General features: G+C 37.3%; 1 protein-coding gene across 4 annotated transcripts in view; it reads right to left on the bottom strand.

Annotated features, from left to right (window-relative positions):
* LOC106095959 (BTB/POZ domain-containing protein Tiwaz) overlaps nt 1–22,815 on the bottom strand; it is an 82,331-nt gene that overhangs the window by 43,940 nt on the left and 15,576 nt on the right. Inside the window, exons 2-3 of one of the 4 annotated variants that reach the window (XM_013263424.2) lie at nt 17,007–17,861; nt 11,009–11,071 (exon numbers count right to left, since the gene is read on the bottom strand). Coding sequence is in view for 1 of the 4 variants with exons in the window: in XM_013263420.2 (XP_013118874.1) it covers nt 11,009–11,071; nt 16,805–16,815 (74 nt within the window). In the remaining 3 variants the exon portion in view is untranslated. The other 3 variants (XM_013263420.2, XM_013263421.2, XM_013263422.2) reach the window with 3 other exon arrangements.

Here is a 22,815-nt window from a genome sequence, read left to right as displayed (position 1 = left end):
CTTTTCGAAGAAGCCTCCAAATTAACCGATCATCTGATTCGATTTCTTGAGGATCTTTTGGGGTTATTTAATAATTGAATACTACACAATAATCTTTTTGTTTTCAAGAAACTTTGTATCAAAGCTTATTTGTAGACATTTCAAACGTATCCATGGCGTCATGGCATGTACATCTCCAATCCAAGTCCATAACTTTTTATCTCTTTAAACTTTCTTTTCAATAAAATTTTAAACCTAATCACCTTAGGGCCATACATCAACAATATGCATATAATTTTAGAGGCAATTCACCATGTAAATGTCGTCATCCATTATAGTTAAATTCCTCCTAATATTTAGGTGTGATAAGTGGCCGAACAAGTTTGCCATTTGCCATGCTCATTTCTCTAGAGTTAAATTTTTATTAATTCCTCCATCGACATCGACCGTTTGTGGCTGACTTGATGTTGGACTTACTTACAGATCTGCAAAGCGCTCCGGGGCATTGGGCGTTTTATTTCTAAAGGTAATAATTCTCGTTTTCATTATTATAACAACAAAAGCAACAACTACAACACTTCCCGTAAATACAAATAGTAATACACACATTGTGATATTCACCAACCCATACACAGAGGGACAGACTGGCATACAGTTACACAGTAACAACAACTCCTCCTTGATAATTTTATCTCATATCAAATGTGGCCAATAGCGTTTTGTGTTTGTTGTTATATTCGTTGTCGTTGATATCGTAGTCGTAGTCGTCGTCGACATCGTTGTCGTTGCCTTTAACACATCCTAGTCATTTGTTGACGAAGAGAACTTTGCACAGATTTGCAATGCATTTATTAGAGTTATCGTCATTTTTTTCATTGCTGAGGTCCTAAGACCAACACCAGGCCACATGAAAGCTAGGGGGACATTCGTACATACTCTCTCTGACACACACACACACACACCTCAATTCAATTCAATTCATCGTATTTAGTAGTATTTAGTAGCATGGTGTGCGTAGAACAAGTTGAGACCGTATGTGTAAATATTCGATGTGAGAATTTCTCCTCGGGCCATACAATGTCCAAGTCAAGACACTCTCATTCCTATGAATGGAAACTATGAACTGTTCAACGATTTACTTGGTCACTTACACAATAACACACACAGGCACATGCACTCACTACACATGTAAAGGGTGATTTTTTTGAGGTTAGGGTTTTCATGCATTAGTATTTGACAGATCACGTGGGATTTCAGACATGGTGTCAAAGAGAAAGATGCTCAGTATGCTTTGACATTTCATCATGAATAGACTTACTAACGAGCAACGCTTGCAAATCATTGAATTTTATTACCAAAATCAGTGTTCGGTTCGAAATGTGTTCATTCACCGTAACGTTGCGTCCAACAGCATCTTTGAAAAAATACGGTCCAATGATTCCACCAGCGTACAAACCACACCAAACAGTGCATTTTTCGGGATGCATGGGCAGTTCTTGAACGGCTTCTGGTTGCTCTTCACTCCAAATGCGGCAAATTGCTTATTTACGTAGCCATTCAACCAGAAATGAGCCTCATCGCTGAACAAAATTTGTCAAAATTTGAACACATTTCGAACCGAACACTGATTTTGGTAATAAAATTCAATGATTTGCAAGCGTTGCTCGTTAGTAAGTCTATTCATGATGAAATGTCAAAGCATACTGAGCATCTTTCTCTTTGACACCATGTCTGAAATCCCACGTGATCTGTCAAATACTAATGCATGAAAATCCTAACCTCAAAAAAATCACCCTTTAGTTCTTCATATGCTTATGGATGATTTGCAAGTGAGCATAAATACGAAGATATTTAAGTTAATACGAGGCTGATATGGTTAATATAATAATAACCAGCGATCATCAAAGTCAATTAAGGAGTTAGAATAAACATAAAACGACTACTAATTAGGGACTATCTACAAAAGAGAGAAAGTTCTCCACCGTTTGTAATAACAGCTGCTACACGACTTGAGTGAAAATTTCGAGGCCTGCATAATCCCAAGTATTTTAGAGTTGAACACGGAAAGCCAGGGTTCATTACTCGGTTCAAACTCAAAACTATTTACACTCGAAGTATATTTATGGTGTCTTTGACAAATTTTCCAAGAATTCGTTGTAGATTTCGATTATGATAACAGCTTGGTGGATTTTTTGGTCCACACACACCATAGTCTCCATAGTTTCATTAAAGCGCTTCAACACACAAATATTATTAGATCAACTGTAAATGTTTCACATCAACATCACATTTTGTGAACGAAACGTAGAAACTGTCTACAGGCGTTTACGTTTTGACAACTTTTACTTATAATTTTTAAAGTTTGCAAAAAGTTTTTGTGCCTTTATGTTGAGGTCACAAATTCGAATCTCATACAAGCCAGAATTTTTTATTTTATTTTAAAAATAGTTATTTTTATACCCAACACCATTGAATAGGGGGTATATTCACTTAGTATTTCCGTTTGCAACACACCAAAATATTCATTTGCGTCTCTGCAAGGTATTTATATTTCTGATTGTCGTAAAATTCTGAGACGATTAAACAATGTTTGTGTGTCTGTCCGTCCGCCAGTTGTGCAGCCTTCAAACATAAAGATGTTGACCTGAAAATTGGCACAGATACATATTTTGACCATACGCAGGTTAAGTGCTGAACTGGTCAAATATGTTTTTAGATATTTAGACATAGCTGCCATATAGGCCTATTATAGATCTTAAGCCCATAAATGGCGTATTTATTATCTAGTTTCACTGGGCGGTTTAAGAGTCTCTTAAACTTGGTAGGAATGATGTTGATAACGATCGGTTCACAAAACCTACAAAACTCGTCTTCAAAATCGACACCGCATGTTTACAATATTCTTAACAATTCCTGTTAATGCAGTGCAGTGCGATTCAATTTTAAGCTCAATTACGAGGGACCTAATTTTATAGCCGAGTCCTAACGACGCGCCGTAGTGCGACACTTCTTTGAGGAGAAGTTGTTACAAGGCATAGTCTTCGCAATTATCAACAGCACTAGGATGGGATAACCACCGGTATACATTTTTATACCCACCAGCACAGGATGGGGATATACTAATCTAGTCACTCCGTTTGTAACACCTCGAATTATTCGTCTAAGGCCCATAAAGTATATATATATTGTTGATCTTTTCGTCGTACTGAATCGATCTAGCCTTGTCCGTCCATCCGTCTTTCGAAACGCATAAGGCTAGATACCTGAAATTTTGCACAGATACTTAATATCGATGTAGCTCATTGGGAACTGCAAATAGGCCATATCGGTTCAGATTTGGATATAGCTCCCATATAAACCAATATCCCAATTTGACTTCTTGAGCCTCTGGAAGCCGCAAATTTAGTCCGATTTGGCTGACATTTTGCATGTGATGACTTCCAACAACCGTGTCAACTATGGTCCAAATCGGTCTATAAGCTGATACAGCTCCCATTTAAACCGATCTCAAGAAAAAATTTTCAGCTTTGGTTTTTCCCCTCCTAATGCTGGAATCATTTGTGAGGTACTATGCCATGTTAAACTTCTCTTCAAAGAGGTGTCGCACTGCTGCACGCCGTTCGGACTCAGCTATAAAAAGGTGTCCCCTTATCATTGAGCTTAAACTTGAATCGGACTGAACTCATTGATATGTGAGAAGTTTGCCCCTGTTCCTTAGTGGAATGTTCTTGGGCAAAATTTGCATTTTTTTGATGAATGTTGGGTATCCAAAGTTCGACCCGGCCGAACTTAATGCCATTTTATTACTTTATAATTTTATAACATTTCTATGAATTGAATTTCGAAAATTTTGTTAAAAACGAGATTGGGAAAAAATGTCAATAAAAACAATGGTGTTGGTATTTGTTGCACAATTGTTTTTATTGAGAATGCATAGGGTGGCCACTCAGACTTCACCAACTGAATTCTTTGAGCTCATAAGAGGTAGTTGCCCATAGATTTATTTGACTGTAAAGATTTGTAAAATTTTAGAAATAATTTCATGATTGCAGTCAGAGTACGATGCCTAACGTAGCCAACTGTTGGCTCTATATATTCTGCTAACAATTAGATGGAAATTTCACATCGACGAAGTCATATGCAGACATGCAGTCAAACGATAATTTGACCAAATCGATATTAATTTGCCCAATTTTGTCCCAATCTTTTACATTAAACCGTCCAATATTTGAATATTTCGCCATTGTCTTCAAAAGAAGTTGAAATTACTTTTCTCGGAAATGCTGAGAAAGACAATATCCTAAATGAACTGCCTATGCATGCATGTCATAACTAATTTGCGAAAATGTATGTATTTTTCTCTTCTGTAGCGGATGTTGCAAAGGTCTCGCCCTAGGACGACGACGATGACGATGACGATGACTATCCATAGCAAATACATACGAAGACAACAATTCTGTTGCGGAATTGCATTTTCATGCAGGTAAAGGCGGAGGGAAGGGCTGAATCAGGCATTAAGCAATCCTTTGGCGTCACAAACAAACAATTGCACCTTCCGGACGTTTTAAGGTAGAATGTCTCCTAGGGCCATAAAAGAACCTCCTCGTTGCATATATTTCATTTGTTGTCGTTGTAACGAAATCACCCAGCCCCAAACTGACACACTCACCAGCTAACGACATGCCCGGCACTGCGGGAAAGCAGCCGCAAACAAATTTACAAATTTATTTTCACACACATACAATTTAAGGCTAATGGCGATATAAAGGCTTTCTCGCCAACTAGCCACAGCGTAAAACTATTGCAAGACAATTGCCGAAACGCTTGCTGGGGAAACGTGACCGTACCAAGGGGGCACGATGTGACGATATAAGCCGCGTGCATATGGCCCTAGGTGGGGCGACTATGTTTTTGTCTTACAAACAAAAGCAAGCTGCCTAGCTGGCTGGCAAAAACCCCCAAAAGTTCTTTTTATTTGTAGTTGTTTTGTGTACCCTCGTGACACCAACTAACGATATTTAGACGATATTTTTGTATTGTTTTGTGGGATTTGGCTTTTCTGTTACACAGCGTCGAAGTACGAATATTGGCAGATTTCAACCAATGAAGCGAGCAGCAAAAGTCGAGAGTTATGTATGGTCAGAGGCGGATGTCCGACTGAGTGTGTGAACTTCATTGTCATCGTGGTCCTCATGAGCCGTATTGGTATTGTTGTGGTCAAGACTGCATACACACACAAGTCTGTCTGTCTATGTGTTAGCGAGTATATTGCAGGCAAAAATGCCGGGTAAACATTAATCCCTTAGTGACTTGCGATAATGCAAGTCTTCTAAACCTTTGTATGTTAATCCAAAACAAAAGTTAACAAAATCTTTGAGAATCAAGACTAAGGGCTAGCGCTCCTTTCAAGAAAATATTGCTGGCATTTGTGTGAAATCAAAAGTTGACTAAAATTTTATTATTTTTTCCTGAGAAAAAATTCAATAAATTTTTGTATGGAGAAAAGCTCGACACTTCGTAAAATATTTAATTTCAGCGAAATAGAAGTCTCACCAGGTCACATGCTCATCGCACATGTGGGACGTGGGATACAATCGAAAAAATCTAGTAAAATATATGACGTTTGAGAACGGGTAGAGATATATCTAAAAATATTAAATGGTTAGAACCGACGTGTTAACGACATCATATGCAAAGTTTTAAGATCCGGGCACTTCTTGGTAGGTTCCTAAAGTTGGTCGCCTAGGCATTTCGAAAACTGCCAAACCTTCACTGGTGGCCCAATTTCCAAAATTCTGTTTTTGATGGATAGTGCTCGATAATCCTTAAAAAAAGTCTGCTTGACGTCTACAATAATACCATTCTGGCCTCGGAGATTTTTGACTTTTAATTTTGTTTCCGTTAGTTTATGGGTACGGCATGGCTTAACAGGACTAAGGCATGTTGCCACTGCGGTTCACTCAATTCGGCTTGGGCAGCCCCTTTATGCATATATAACAAGTAAAACCATGATAAGTTCGCTTGGGCCGAATCCTGAGAACTCACCTCCTCCAAGTATTTTGCTAAAATTTTACACAAAATAAATTTAGTTGAAGGGCCTAAATTTTACTTTACGAACCAAATTTCTGACAACCAGGCAAAATTACCGCTTCTAGGGACGGAAGGATGATAATGGAGAGACCGATTTATATGGGAGCTATATCAAGTTAAAGACAGATTTGGGCCGTGCTTGGCATAGTTGTTGGCAGTCGTAACAGCACACTACGTGAGAATTTTGGCTAAATCGAACAAAAATTTTAGCTTCCAAGGGTTCAAGACGTGAGATCGGGAGATCAGTTTCCATGGGAGCTATATCAGGTTATTGACCGATTAGAACGGTACTTGGCATGGTTGTTGAAAGTCGGTACAAAACACTACTTGCAAAATTTAAGCCAAATCGGACAAAACTTCTTCCATGGGCTCCAGAGAGATCGGATTGAATGGGAGCTACATCAGGTTATAGACCTATTTGGATCATACTGGACACAGTTGTTGGATGTCATGACAGAACATTACGTACAAAAGTTTTAGCGAAATCGGATAAAAATTTCGCTTTCAATGGAATCAAGATTTCAAATCAAGAGATCGGTTTACATGGGAGCTATATAAGGTTATGGAAGTCACAGTTGTTGGAAGTCATCAAGAAAAATTCGTGCAAATTTTTAGCTAAATCGGACAAAAATTGCGGAAAAGGTTTAAGAAACCAAATCGAAAGATCCAAATCTGAACCAATATGGCCCATTTGCAGCGGCCTACATGAAAAAGAAATATCTGTGCAAAATTTCAAGCGGCTTGCTTTACGCGTTCGATCGATATCGTGATTTGGACAGAGGAACGGACACGGCTAGATAGACTAAGAATGCCAAAACGATCAGGAATATAAATAATTTTTAGGGTCGCGGATAAATATTTGAGGTGTTACAAGGTATCCAAATAGGAGCGTGCTAAGTTCGGCCGCGCCAAATTTTATATACCCTCCACCATGGATCGCATTTGTCGAGTTCTTTGAGCGGTATCTCTTTTAGGCAAACAAAAAATATTGAATAAGAACTATTATGCTATTCGGACCATAAATGAACTGAATGTTGAACATTGTAGAAGTCATTGTGAAATATTTCAGTTTATTCGGATAAGAAATGCGCCTTGTAGGGGCTAAAGAAGCAAAATCAGGAGATCGGTTTATATGGGCGCAATTCGCGTCTGATTTGACTGAAATTTTGCGCGTGGTGGTTTGGTATCACTACCAATAAGTGCGCTATATATGGTTTAAATCGGTCCATGTTTTGATATAGCTGCTATATAAACCGATCTTGGGTCTTGATTCTTTAGCCTCTAGAGGGCGCAATTCTCATTCGATTTGACTGAAATTTTGTACGGGGTGCTTTGGTATCACTTTCAACAACTGCGCTAAATATGGTTCAAATCGGTTCATAACCTGATATTGCTGCCATATAAACCGATCTTGGGTCTTGACTTCTTGAGCCTCTAGAGGGCGCAATTCTCATCCGATTTGACTGATATTTTGCACATAGTGTTTTGATATCACTTCCAAAAACTGTATTAAGTATGATTTATATCGGTTCATAATCTGGTATAGCTGTCATATAAACCGATCTTGGATCTTGACTTCTTGAGCCAATAGAGCTCGCAATTCTCATCCGATTTGGCTGAAATTTGGCATGAGGTGTTTTGTTATGACTTCCAATAACTGTGCGATGTATGGCACAAATCGGTACATCACCTGATATAGCTAACATATAAGCCGATCTGGGATTTTGACTTCTTGAGCCTCTAGAGGGCGCAATTCTCATCTGATTTGGCAGAAATTTAGTACAACGTCTTCTCTCATGACCTTCAACATACGTGTCTAATATGGTCTGAATCGATCAATAGCTTGATACTGCTCCCATAAAAACCCAACTCCCGAATTTGCTTCTTGAGCTCTTATAAGGCGCAATTCTTATCAGAATGCACTAAAATATTACACAATGACTTCTACAATGTTCAGCATTCATTTATGGTCCGAATCGGACTATAATTTGATATAGGTCCAATAGCATAACAGTTCTTATTCTATATTCTTTGTTTGCCTAAAAAGAGATATCGCGCATAGAACTCGACAAATGCGATCCATGGTGGAGGGTATATAAGATAAGGCCCGGCCAAACTTAGTGCGCTCTTACTTGTTTATTTTCTCTCTGTCACACACACCATACACATTCTTCAAATTCTGTTCATTTTAGTGCTTAACCATTCAAAGTTTAAAGTCATTTGTTGTTAGTCAGTCAGTTAGTTGCCCATTTGCGGTTTAATCCGTCTGTTGGGGTTCTCTGCCAAATGTTTGTTGGTTGTTTTGCGGTCACGGCTTTGGCCATCTACTCTCCCTGTCTTTGCCATCGGTGGGCTAGTTTGTGTGTTTGTTTATTGTCGTTTTCGCTTGAGTTTAATATTTACGCCCTTAGGCAAATCGCGAGATTTTCACACGAAAATCACGTTGATTTAGTTGCCCATTTAGCTCGGTCATTTTCCATGCAATTGTGTGTGTGCGTGTGTGTGAGAGTTTGTTCTATTGTGGCTGTTTGTATGTGATTAAGTCTTTGGTCGAGCGCATGAATGAGAGACTGTTTATGAAGAGTTAAAGCTGTTGTTGGTGTTGTGTTGCCTATTGAACGTTGATGGCTTAAATGTTGCACTCGAATGGGTATAAATTAAGATGTATTACCCCAATTGACAGCAGTCAAGGAAGTAGAGATAAGGCAATGAAAAGTTGGGAAAATAAGGCTAAGTACGCAAAGTTTTCATACTTATCCCTTGAAAACCAACAACCGCAACAAGAAGAGTAAAAGAGAGCTTCAAGAATATTTATTGTAAGCATCTGAGAAATTTTGTGTCTTAAAAAGTGTCGATAGGACCTGTTGTCCTTTTGAAATTTACACCATTTGGCTCTGAACTTACTGTCAATTGCGGTAAGCTTTAAGGATAACCATCGGGAACATTGCTCAACTGCTTCTTATATATTATATGTGGGATCATATGAATTTGAACTTTACCGAATCGGTGCATATTTAAATATAATTTCCCTAAAAAGTGATTTTCAATTTTAAATCTTTGACTCATGGCGAGAACGTGCTTATTCGATTTGTCATGTAATTAAACCCAAAGCTGGCATCGACAACTGATAAACCGATGTTCGGCTGAAATAATTTGTATACTGTGTTACAATTTCCATGTCAAGGAATATCTCCCCTGTAAACCGATCAACCAATTGCACAATTTTATCCGGCCGAAATGAACGCATTCTTACTTTTTATACTCATTACAATTATTTAAGAGGTTTTCTTTGTAAGTTGCATTTTTTACTCGATATTGGCAAAATTGGAAATAGACGGAACCTCAGTAACACATACCTCCATGGTGATAGGTTTAAAATGTTCTGTTCGGCCATACTTACTGCCTTTTTTCGTGTTTTGTATCACTTAGACTATCGTTTTCATTTGTTACGACGTCTCATAGATGCCACCTTACAAATAGCTCGTATTATGCTTCAGATATATTCTCAATCTACTATAAGTACTCAACTGGTCTTAACCCGTAACCAACTAACACTCATTATGCTTTTGTTTTTCCCAATCAGCTTTAAGTGCTCAATGGGCCTTAATTTATAGCCAACTAAGACTTAAATTGGCGGCATGACCAACATGCACAGACATACTCATTCCAGTGGAAACATGAATTATGTTGTCATCGTTTGTTTACATTGTCATTTAATCAGTTTATATGATAACGATGAGGTCCTTGTCTGGCGCACAATGAAGTCTCAGCCGCCACATGGCAACTGTATTAAACACAACAACGACTCTATTAAACACATCGGTCGGCGGCAAGGATAACACCACCGGCCACCGGTGTGTGAGTGAGTGGCCAACGCTAATGAAGGTGGTGGCTGGAAGTGAATTGCGTTTAAACGAATTTCGGTTAGATTTTGCTGTCGTACTGCAGCCTTGAGCGTGTATTTTGCATTTCCGCGACATACGTGACTTTGCCGTAAGATGGCTATTTACTGTCAACGTGTTTCGTGGTCATTTTTCGCTGGATCGCTGGTGGGGAATGCACTTTATGGTCATCGAATTGCGTGTTGTGTGTGTGTGTGTGTGTGTGGTAGTTACGTTTGTTGTAGTGACACTGAAATGACCAACAATCTGTGAATTGGCAATCCAAGGGAAAAAGGAAGTAAAATCGCGCAAATTTACCAACATGGCAAATAAGGCATTGAAGAGCGCCACACCATCAATGAAACCGCCAAATCAGCAGCAGTGAATTTGACAATTAATTAGGCATTTGGGGCCAAATCCTTTAGAGCATGCCATAGATGCATATCAAGCACACATGACTGTGTATTTGTTTATTCATGAGGGCATAGGTGATTTAGGTTGGCAATGACTGTTGCAATTTTGTTAAAGGCTTTTAATTTGAATAGGAGCATCATATTTCCAGTGATTTCCATCATCAAAATGCTATTGTTAAAATGAAACCATCAAAATGTTTACAAATCTATTATACAATGCAGGTGTGTTTTTGCAAAGAGCCTTCATTAGGATAAGTTCAAAAATGTTTTATCTGAATGTTGTAGTGGAAATAGTGAATTTTATATGAACATTGAAATCTTTTTTATTTGTATTAATGCCCTCGATATTATAATTAATAGGCCTATATGTTACCCCTGTTTGTTTCGTAGATACTTTACATCACTTAAACCTTTGCGCCGCAGGCGATAATACTTATAAAAATGCAATACGATTTATTTCTAGTGCAAATATACACTTTTTAATTCATTGGTTTAAATGAGTAAATCTTATGATGATAGTTTAAAGTCCTAATAAATATTTGTTTCAAAGGTTGAAAGGGAAAGTGAATTCCTGAACACACCAGTAGGAATTCGAATTTGAATTTAGAATTTTACTTTGTTAGACTGACGCAGACATCGACTTACCTTTTTGGACAGGAGGACTCCACCGTCAAAGATGATCTTTGATCCAATGCCACAAATGACGTTCTGAAAATAGAGAGTGTAAAATTAGAGACATTAGATTTATATTAACTCAAAAAAATAAAACATTGCAATTTCGCATAAATTTCTTTAATCAGTGCTAAAATACCGATTTGTCCAAAAATGTTCCCAGTATAAATCATTGATGTATAGGAAAATGTATTCAGAGCTGCAAATTTAAATCCAGCATATGAAAACTATTAAAACAGACATTCACAATTCCAAAAAACAAAACAATAAATCTAAAATACTAAGGGCCTGTGTTACATTCGTAGAAAATAGTCTGCGGATAATAGCAGACACTGTCTGCTAACTGTTAGAAAAAATTATGCTGCTATTATAGCAGTAATTCTGCTGTCACTGCAAAATGTTTGCAATTTCAGACCAGCAGACTACTTGGCAAACAGTCTTTTGTTGGATGAAAATGTATGCTGCTTAATTCATGAAGTGGTTGTTAAGAGTAAAACAAAATAAAATAAATTAAAATAATACAAAATTAAAGTAAAAAAATACATAAAATAAAATAAAATAGTATAAAATAAAATAAAATAAAATAAAATAAAATAAAATAAAATAAATTAAAAAAAATAAATTGAAAAAAAAAATAAAATAACATAATATAAAACTCTTTGTTGTATTAGTGAAGCTTAAATGACCACGAGAATATGTGTTCGAAAGAAGAGATTTTTGTAATGTATTGAAGAAACGCTATCAGCTGTCAGACAATTGGGCATAGATATCACACCCTTGGCAGACGCGTTTTGGGGATGGTATGGTATGGGGATGGATGCCTAGTATATCATACACATCTGTCTGATCAGCCCACAGTTTCATGGTATGTTAATTGTCCTATCTTAGGTTAGATTTTTTAGAATTTTATAGCATTTTTAGCATCACGATGACGTTGAAATACAGTTAGAAGATGTAGCAAGACTGCATAAGGTTGGTGCGAGGGTGAGAATTGGAATAGTTTGAAAAGATATTGGATAATACACATGCGAGTCAGTTTTCTGACTCGCATGTGATTGGTGGCTAATATGTCTTTTCTTCAATTCATAGAAACAATCTCTCCTTCTTAACACACATTCTAGTGGTAATTTAAGCTCGACTAAAGCAACAAAGAAATGATTTATTCAAATGACCAGCTGTAGAAGCCAAAACAAGTAAACAGAAATAAAATACATTAAAAAATAAAATTAAACAAAATAAAATGAAAAAATTATATGCAAAAAATAAGTTTCTTAAAGGAAGCAAGAACATCAAATTTTATGCAAAACTTCATTCAATTCAAATACTACGCTTTGTAAGCTCCAAACAGATAATTCGAAAGACAGGTTGAAGCCAGAGCTTTACCCCAGTTCATGCTACATCTTGAACACAACCACTTCGTCAATTTTAGTTTCAGTGCAATGCCACAATTTGTATTTGGTGGCAACAGTCTCAAGGCCCTTGAACATCGAACGCATGATTCATGCACTGATATTTTGAGATCGCTATTAACCCGGTTACCGCAGCTCGCTTCGAGTCACATCGGATCTAGATCTCAAATTCGAAATTTCTAGTCGGATCAATAAGTATTTTGGTATGTGAAAGCTCCTCATATCTAATGGGGATATCAGTTAATATGACAGCTACATCAGATGTATTTGAAATCGCCACAATCTGAACTACTGTCAAATCAGATAAGATTAATATCTATTGGGTAGTCAAAATTTTCAATCGGGAATTCGATGTATGTATACCGTGTATATCTATCTAAACATAACTCATATTAGTCCATTTTCAAACTAACTTTCTTACATCAATATCTCGCAAGTATTGCAAAAGGATGTTTCAGTTTACGGAGGGAGGGACATGAATAAATATTATTAAAAGGATTACAGATTGATATTTCGAGGTGCTACAAATGACGGTATATATATCCTGAATCCTATGATAAGTTATGTCGAAGATACTTCTCTCTTAGCAGTCGGTGTTGTCCGATTCCAGTTGAAGCTCAATGATAAGGGATCTCCTCATTAGCGCCGAGCTTTACACAGCCGAATACTTCACAAATGCCCTAAAGGTAACCTCCGCTGGAAAGTTTTTCTAATATCCTAGCCAAGACTCAACTTAGACGTGCAGCGGCAAATGCTGATATGCTAGTCTACACTAATGAGAACAAAACATTCTCAACGAATTTGAGCATTGTATTGAATACATTTCTTATTGATGTATAAATTCTAATACACAAAATAATTGAAATTTTGTGGATTTTTAACAAGAACTATTGTTGAGTTAGTTATTAATATACGCGTACTACCATGTAGCACACCAGTCCCACATGCCATTAAATATTTTCTAACCCAAGTTCGAGTCCTCCGGACTGTCAAAACACCTTTTATTTGTTGATTTTCATTTAAACTTATTGAAGAAAGTTCGCATTCTCAATTCATTTCTAAAATGTTTTTTTATATTTTTAAAATTGAAGTTATCTGAGTCATATTTCTTGCAGTAATACTTATTGAGTTATTTCATTGTCGGCAGACTATAGGATGCGCGCCAGACTACCAAACATTAGATCAAGAGTTAAAATTTCAGCGGCGGCAAAATCAACAAAATTTGTTTTTAGGGTTATAATAGAGAGAGTGACATAGGCGAACCCAAGAGCAAGCATTAAACGAACGAAAACAAACCGCGCAAGCTGAAAAAAAAACACTTCCACAATACCAAAGCTCATGTGGTGGATGATTTAAGGACTTTCTTGTGCTTATGAATAATATTGCTGTTGTAAAAAAATTGTTACTTTGGCTCGTTGAGATTCAAATAAATTGGTGCAGGAAAATTAACAAATGTTGTTGTTGTTTTTTAGACAAAATTTGTTGTTTTCCAAATTAAACTTATCTGTGAATATATGATCTCTCAAGGAATGGTGTGGACCATACTTGTCATGGTTGTTAGAAATTTTAAAAAAGCATGTGCGACATTTCTTTCAAATTGGATAAGAATTTCGCACTTTTGAGGCTCAAGAAATTTTATCCGAAAATTGGTTTATATGGCAGTTATATCAGATAATGTATCAATTTGGACCATACTTGACGCAGTTATTGGAAATTCTTCGAAGCACGAGCACCATTTCAGCCAAATCAGATAAGAGTTACGCCCTCCACAGATTCAAGAAGTCATATCATAACCTGGACAAATTCGGCTTATTTGTAATCCCAATCGACCTACACTAATAAGAATTGTTTGGGCAAATTTCAAGCGTATAGCTTCACTTGTTCAAAAGTTAACGTACTTTAGACTGACAGATTGACAGACATGGCTAAATGAGCTTAGAATTTCTAGACGATAAAGTATATATGTATACTTCACATATATCTCATCTCAGATACACATTTCGACGGTTTACATACCATCCTATGTGGATGTATACCCCTCATCCTATGATGCAGGATATAAACAATTATTACAATAAGTGTTAACTTCTACTGGGCCGAATCCTGACAAGTATACTCACCACCATGGATCTCATTTATAAAGTCCTTTGGACGATTTCTAATTATAGGTGCAATCCATTTCCTATTATGGGTCCAACCCAAAAGCGTGTAACTGGAGTATATAACAGCTGCAGTTGTGCAATATTCGGATAAGAATTACGCCCTGTAGGACCCCAGGGCCTATTCGGAAGAAAAGATAAAAAACCACAATCAAACAAAAGTTATTTGCAATATCTGGTAACGATTGCCTCCTGTTACGGCTCTAGGACTAAAATCTGGATATTGCTTTACTTTTCCACCAGACAAGTCTCCAGATTTTTGTCCTAGAGCCCTTACAGGAGGCAATCGTTATCAGATATTAAAAATTAAGGTCTGTTTGATTGTGTTTTGTTATGTTTTCTGCAAAATAGGGCCTGAAGTCCTACAGGGCGTTTACATCTTGGAGGCTACAGCAGCTCAGAGGTTATCATCCACATACGACGCCTGGGTTCGAATCCTGGCGAGAACTTTAGAAAAAAGTATGTCAGTGGTAGCTTTCCCCTCGTAGTGCTGCAGACATTTGTGAGGTAGTATGTCACGCATAGAAGCCATATAAAAACTTCTGCGCAAAGAGATTTTGCACTGCCGCTCGGACTCGGACTACAAAAAAGAAGTCCCATATCATTGAGCTGAAACTTTAATCAGACGGCACTCATTGTTTTGTGAGAAGTTTGCCAAATATTCGTTAAAGAAATGTTCCAATGCATTTTGGTTTACATTTCAGCTGTATATGTAGTTACAAACCTATTTGGGCCATATATTGCATGGCGCCTAGGTAATATTATCGAACATCATAGGGAAAATGTTGGTCAAACCGAATTGAAATTGCACGCTTTATTCATTTTACAGGGTGTTACAAATGAAATGTCAAAATTAGTGTAGAGGCTATAAAATTGATATATAATTTAGACAATTACAATACATACAATCAACCACCAAAAAATTTTGTATTTGCTTTAAAAGGATTTTTTGCCATCACAATATTCTTGGAATTTTTATAGCTAACACTAATTAGTTTGTTACAGCACACTTCTTAATAGCCCCAAGTAAAGTGATCTAAGTTTTTCTACCAAATGAAATGTTTTATGGATTTAGGGGCAATATTTAGTACAATCAAAATCATTTGGGAACTGAATGGTTAATTCAATGTAAATATATGCACTTAATATTTGGATAAGGAAACATAGTTCTTCATTCCAGGCATTATTATTTGGTCTTATACACATATTTAGGCACACAATAAAATCGCAGATAAATTAATTTTTCAGGTCCAAGTATTTTTTTTAGTTGTGTGATATTAAAAACAATTATTATGTGTCTATAACCGGCACAAATGTTTTTTATGGTTTTTTAATTTATAGTTTCTTGTTTACGATTAGAGTTGTGAATGTTGATTTGCCTTCTCATGTGTTCTTTGTCTATGTTTTTTTTTATTTTTGTTTATTAATAACTCACAATATATTTAACAAATGCACTTTAGATGATTTCTTGGCAGCAGCAACAAATTGTTGTTTATATGCAGAGAATTCAATTTTTATTTTCTTTTGTTGTTGTGATTTTTCAATACACCCACGCAATTTAAGAACAAACGTGAGTCGATATTAGAACAACCGTTGGAGATTTGATGGACTTTTTTTGTGATGGTGATGATGTTTTGCTGACAACAAGAACTGATTAACTACTAACAAGTTCAATAGTCTAAGCACTCGATTTTATATATTTAACGAACAATTCACACAGAAATTTCGGTTGGGGAATTCAAAGGACGACGACGAACAACTATGCCGATGGAGATGAAGGTGACGATTACAGCACAAACACCATCTTCATTCAAGTGCAACACATTTCATTCAGTTATGTCTGCGTTTTTGGTATGAGTGGGTGGTAATATGCGTTTAACAATCTTTGGGTTTGGCTGTATGAGTGCGTGTGTGTGTGTGAAAGAGAGTGACGAAGAAGTGCAAAGCAATGGTCGGAATTGTTCACTTCCGTTTCCGTTCCAACTTGCACAGCTAGTCTCAGTCACATTAGCTTTGGCATCGACACCACAACTACGTCTGATTGAACTGAGAGCTTTTGTGAGCGTGTGTACAAGTGGACGTGCGTGCGTGTATGCTAACAATTTGTTTTCTTCTGCAAAGCCAAAGAACTCTACCAAACCGATTGACTGACTGAATGTTTCAATGTAGGCTGTGAGACTGTTCTACCGTTAAAGAATTACCTGACTTGCATTCGCGCTGAAGGTCAGTTTCGAACTGATTGTCTGAATGTGATGTGCCCAATGTTGATACTCGAATGTGCTTCCCCCCACAAACGAGGCAACAGCGAACTCTAAACACAACCTACAATGACTCTCAGACTTGTTTGGTTGGCATTCGTTGAGATAGAATGAGAGAGAAAAACCAAAGAGCGTGAGTGCCTACCACTGAAGTGAGCCTGCGCTTTGCATTTAGTCGAAGTTGTTTTACAACTTGCCACCTTGTTGGATGACTGCTAATTGTAGATGTTTGGAAGTTGTCTTTTGTTGTTGTGCTGCTGCTGATGGTGCTGATGGTATTTGTTGCTGCTCCTTGCATCTGCCTCAATATGTGAGTGAGTGCCTGCCTGGTGGCTTGCACTCTTACCCACAATGACGACCTTGGCACATTATCTCCTCATCCTTTGCCGCTGTTTCCTCTTGCGACAAGACACCACAGCTGTAGTGTATGTGTGTGTGTGGATACAAGTTGGGCCACTTCTTGGTGTGCTGTTACTGTTCACGGCTGTTTAGTGTTAGCACTGTTGTTTGTTTTTGCCAGTAAATTGGGGAGGGTTACTTGGCTGCTTCTTCCAGAGATTTGCGCGCGTATTTGCTGTGTCACGTTGCTGTGTTTTATGCGGTCGCAGGCAAATAATCTCATCTCACCATTTGTTAGGAATATCGTGTTGGTTGAAGTCGTTGTTGTTGCTGCTGCCGCTGCTGTTATTTCAATAATCTATTTCCGGTTTATGTGTTGCCACTAATTGAGCCACAACAACCCAGGCAAGTGTGGATGCAGCAGCAAAGTAACAAATGGCCAAGCAATTGACTTGTGGTGCTCCACTCAACATCGAACTCGGTGTGGATGGGCGTTTGCATCTGGCGTTGGCCAGCCAGGCCAGACACAGTGATGGGATAATGTGAAGGGTGGTTTTGTTGGTCGTGGGGGTCAGTTGGTGTTATTGGCGGGGATTTCCGTCACCTTACCAAAGTGTTGCCAAATGCGTTTGTGAGTTTTTGTTGTTCCTTGTTTTTATGGCTGCAAGTAAAGAAAACAAACACACATAGCAATACAAATTCATAGCCCACCATGCATAGCTATACACATGTGGCCATGCTCAAATAGACTGTCTTTATTAATTTAAAATATTTTGAATTTTTAAAATTTTATTTTTCGTATCAAATATGAATTTGTCTGCCTCGAGGGCTTAAAAAACATTTGGCTGTGCTCGTTCGTCTCTTAAAACAATTCCACTAATTCCTAAAGCAATTTTTATTAAAAAGAATTATGTCGAATTGTTTGAGACTTATTTGAGCGCCCAGACGCTCAGCCGTGCACAGTGGTACGAAGGAAAAGAATTTGGAAATGGCTTTAAAAATATGACAACAACAAAGAGTAGCATATCCCAGCACCGGCTCTTTAACAATGTCGTCAAATCCATCACTGTGAGCTGTAACTTTTTAGGTTATACCGTTAGTAAATTGCTTACTTCACCACGAGTCATGTGCCAGTAGGAGCTTAATGGACCCACTAAGTTTCGTTTTCGCTCATTCCTTGGTACCAATTAGCAAAAACTCTTAATATGAATGCCCTTAGCCAAGTATCGACATTCTAATCGGAAACCTTCTTTAGATTTTCCTGCGAATTTTCCAGCAAATAACTGAGGGGGGACTTCTTTCATATTAAAAAGTGGGATCCGTTTCAATTACCATCTTTATGACAAGACTCCTACTTTTACAAACCGTGTTCGATTCCGTATTCTCACAATTCGGCCTATACTGATTAAAAAAAAAATAATTTTTGAAAATAAAAAACAAAAAAATATATGATGACTAAAGCCACTACACTGACAGAAAAATACGGTACATCGCCCATACCGCCTGGTACAATATTATTTTATTTAAAATATTTTACTACCATTTGGTTTTCATTCAAGACCAGACAAAGGAGAATTTAGGATTTAACGGCGACACGTTTATAGTCGTATCATCGCAGCAAACGTTTTGAACATTAAATTAAATTAAATATTTTAATAAGTTTAGGCATATTAGACACCTATGTTGAAGGTCATGAGAGAAGCAGTTGTACAAAATTTCAGCCAAATCGGATAATAATTGCGCCCTCTAGAGGCTCAAAAAGTCAAGACTCCAGATCGGTTTACATGGCAGCTATATCAGGTTATGGACCGATTTCCACCATACTTAGCACAGTTGTTGGAAGTCATACCGAAACACGTCATGCCAAATTTCATCCAAATCGGTTAAGAATTAGACTTTTAGAGGCTCAAGAAGTCAATATCCAAGATCGGTTTATATGGCAACCATATAAAAACATGGACCGATATGGCCCATTTACAATCCCAACCGACGTACACTTATAAGAAGTATTTGTGCAAAATTTCAAACGGCTAACTTTACTTTACTTAGCGCGCTTTCGACAAACAGATGGACGGTCGGATGGACAGACGGACGGACGGATGGACGGATGGACGGACGGATGGACGGACGGATGGACGGACGGATGGACGGACGGATGGACGGACGGATGGACGGACGGATGGACGGACGGATGGACGGACGGTTGGACGGATAGATGGACGGACGAACGGATGGACGGACGGACGGGTGGACGGAAGGATGAACGGACAGACGGACAGAGGATGCGATTTTTACCGCATTATTTGATCAACGTCACTACATATGGACATATGAACATGTTCGATTGAAAATGCAAAAAGTGTAACAAAATGACAGGGTTGGGGCTGTTGCAAAATGTTGTCCTGTATAAGTGTTAAATTTTTTTCAGAATTGAAGTCGCCCTTAATTTATTTGGGGTGGAATGTTCAGGAGATAACGGGAAAGGTATTAAGGGAATCTCAATTTGGTACTTTTGGTTATACATCTAATTCCGATTGGTGAAAATAATAAATTTTGGGCCCATAAAAGGCGCATTTAATGTCCGATGTCGCCGAAATTTGGGACAGTGAGTTAAGTTTAGCCCCTTGACATATTTGTACAATTTTGCTCAGATCGGTCCAGATTTGGATATGGCTGTCATATAGACCGATTTAAGGTTTTGAGGCTATAAAAGGCGCTTTTATTGTCAGATTTCGGCGAAATTTGGGACAGTGAGTTGTGTTAGGCTCTTCTTCATTATTCTTTTCCAAGAACCATGCAGAGTGTTAGTGATGAAGGGCCCATAAGCCTCTTTAGAGAAACTCAGCATTTTTTTTTACTAACTATAAGGGTTTCATAGCCTCTCTGCTTCTGCAAAAATTAAGACACCCTGTTGTATGTTTGAAACCTTGGAAACCATGGTACGTTAACCGACAAGGATGACGCTTCAATTTAAACTAGATATCTTAAAAATATGAAAGAAAATTGCGTACCAGGAACAACTGGGTACGACATTCGAATGTCTGATTAAAAGTCGTAACTTTCTAATAATTTATAAAAAAAATTATCGCTCAGAATCGATCTGATGATTTGGTCTTTAATACCTCTCCATACCATATGACTTTGTATCCTTACCCAAAACCAAGGGAATATCATGAGGCAATATGAATTTTGTTTGCGACTGCCACTTTGTCGCGAATGTCGAGAATGACGACGGTGCCACTGCCTGCCTGGTTGGTTGGCTGCCTGCCTGCTAACAATTTATTTAAAATAAGCTTCAGAGATAGTTTTAAATGTGAATGAAATTATCACCGGCGGGCACTTTTTTGTTTCGTTCATCATTTCGTAGCCAGAGAGCATGTGAGGTAGAATGTTGGCTGCAACATTCTGTTCGGTAAGCGAGAGCGGGTGGCGGAACAGCAACATAATCCTGCCCCTTCTACTGGGCAAACAATCACTTGCCTGATGATAAAATATCGAGTTGTTCAGTTTTTGTTGCTCTTGCTGCTGTTGTCAATGTTGCTGCTGCACGCTGTTGTTCATGATGATGATGTGTGGCGGCGGCGGTGTTGCTGACAACGACAATAATCTGAATGAATGGCTGAAGAAGGTAAGTGGAAGATTGGTTGGTTGTCATGTTGGGTTGATGGGCTGTTGTTGACGATAATGATGATTATGACGGTATTTGGTTCGCTTCATACGTGCGTTTGTTCGTGTTCGTTGCCCGTTGTTGGCTGCCTGCGTATCAGCATTTTATGAGTCTTAAAGCGTTCGTTTGTGAAAGGGGTGGGTACGGGGGCGACTTGTGTGAACGTTCATCGTTGGCTCATTCGCCCGTTCGTTTGTTCGTTCTATGTTATATAATTACATCTGTTTGCCTGGCGGCAGTTTTGTTTGAAATATCGCCCGCGGTTAAGTTATCACAAGTTCTTCTTTGCTTAGCCGGGGGCCAACCGAATATGTTGCTTATGATAGCGAGAGGCAGGAAGAGATGGATTGGCGGACGTTAGGGCAGCAGGCAGTGGGGGTAGAATAGAGTGAGCGTTTCAGCAATGTAGCGCCTGCAGGTAGGACGTTGCCGTTGATGGCGTTGGAGATAATAGCTGTGTGTGTGTGTGTGTGCGCAGTTGGTGTAACACCCCATCATCGAAAGGTAAGCAACTGGAGGAAACTTGGATGTCGATGATGATTTATATCATTTGGGCTTATTTAATTATAAACGCTTGCGAATAGAGGCGCGCTTCAAACCGAATAACTTTGGAGCACGTACTCGAGTTGAAGACAAATAATATTTGTGCAGAGCTGCACTAAGAAAGGTAATTAACTGGCAATATTTTCAACATGATACCCATGAAATCAATGACATAAATAAAAGAAGTTATACGAAATTATATGGGAATTTATACGGATAACGTGTATTATCTAATTTTGAGCATATATATTTGGTCTAGATTTAGAAGCATAACATAACATAACATAACATAACATAACATAACATAACATAACATAACATAACATAACATAACATAACATAACATAACATAACATAACATAACATAACATAACATAACATAACATAACATAACATAACATAACATAACATAACATAACATAACATAACATAACATAACATAACATAACATAACATAACATAACATAACATAACATAACATAACATAACATAACATAACATAACATAACATAACATAACATAACATAACATAACATAACATAACATAACATAACATAACATAACATAACATAACATAACATAACATAACATAACATAACATAACATAACATAACATAACATAACATAACATAACATAACATAACATAACATAACATAACATAACATAACATAACATAACATAACATAACATAACATAACATAACATAACATAACATAACATAACATAACATAACATAACATAACATAACATAACATAACATAACATAACATAACATAACATAACATAACATAACATAACATAACATAACATAACATAACATAACATAACATAACATAACATAACATAACATAACATAACATAACATAACATAACATAACATAACATAACATAACATAACATAACATAACATAACATAACATAACATAACATAACATAACATAACATAACATAACATAACATAACATAACATAACATAACATAACATAACATAACATAACATAACATAACATAACATATTTTCATTTTTGCTAATATCGTTATTATAAGAAAAAAGTATGGAATGTAAACAGCCACTGACACACATATCTCTATTTGCCTTTTGGTCAATATTTCATTCAAAAACTTCCTTAAATCTGCCTGTGCCATTTTTGTTTTGTTTTTTATGCTCTAAATAAGAATGTGTGCAATGTATGACAAAGTATTGTCACTTCTAACTTTTTACTGAGGCGAGGAAACCCATTTGTTTGGTTTTCTGATATGTTACCATTTCTCGTGTATAACCGCAAACTTTTTTGCCTCGTTTTCTTTTCAAAAATGTTCTCTTTCATTTTATTTCTTCTATGAACCCCAATATAAATTAAGCGGCAGTCACTTTCAGCAATCAACAGAATTTTCAGCATTAAG

Source organism: Stomoxys calcitrans, chromosome 5 (genome assembly GCF_963082655.1).
Source record: "Stomoxys calcitrans chromosome 5, idStoCalc2.1, whole genome shotgun sequence".
NCBI lineage: Eukaryota > Metazoa > Arthropoda > Insecta > Diptera > Muscidae > Stomoxys > Stomoxys calcitrans.
Note: the sequence above shows the minus strand (reverse complement) of the source record. Positions and strands in the feature narration are given on the sequence as shown.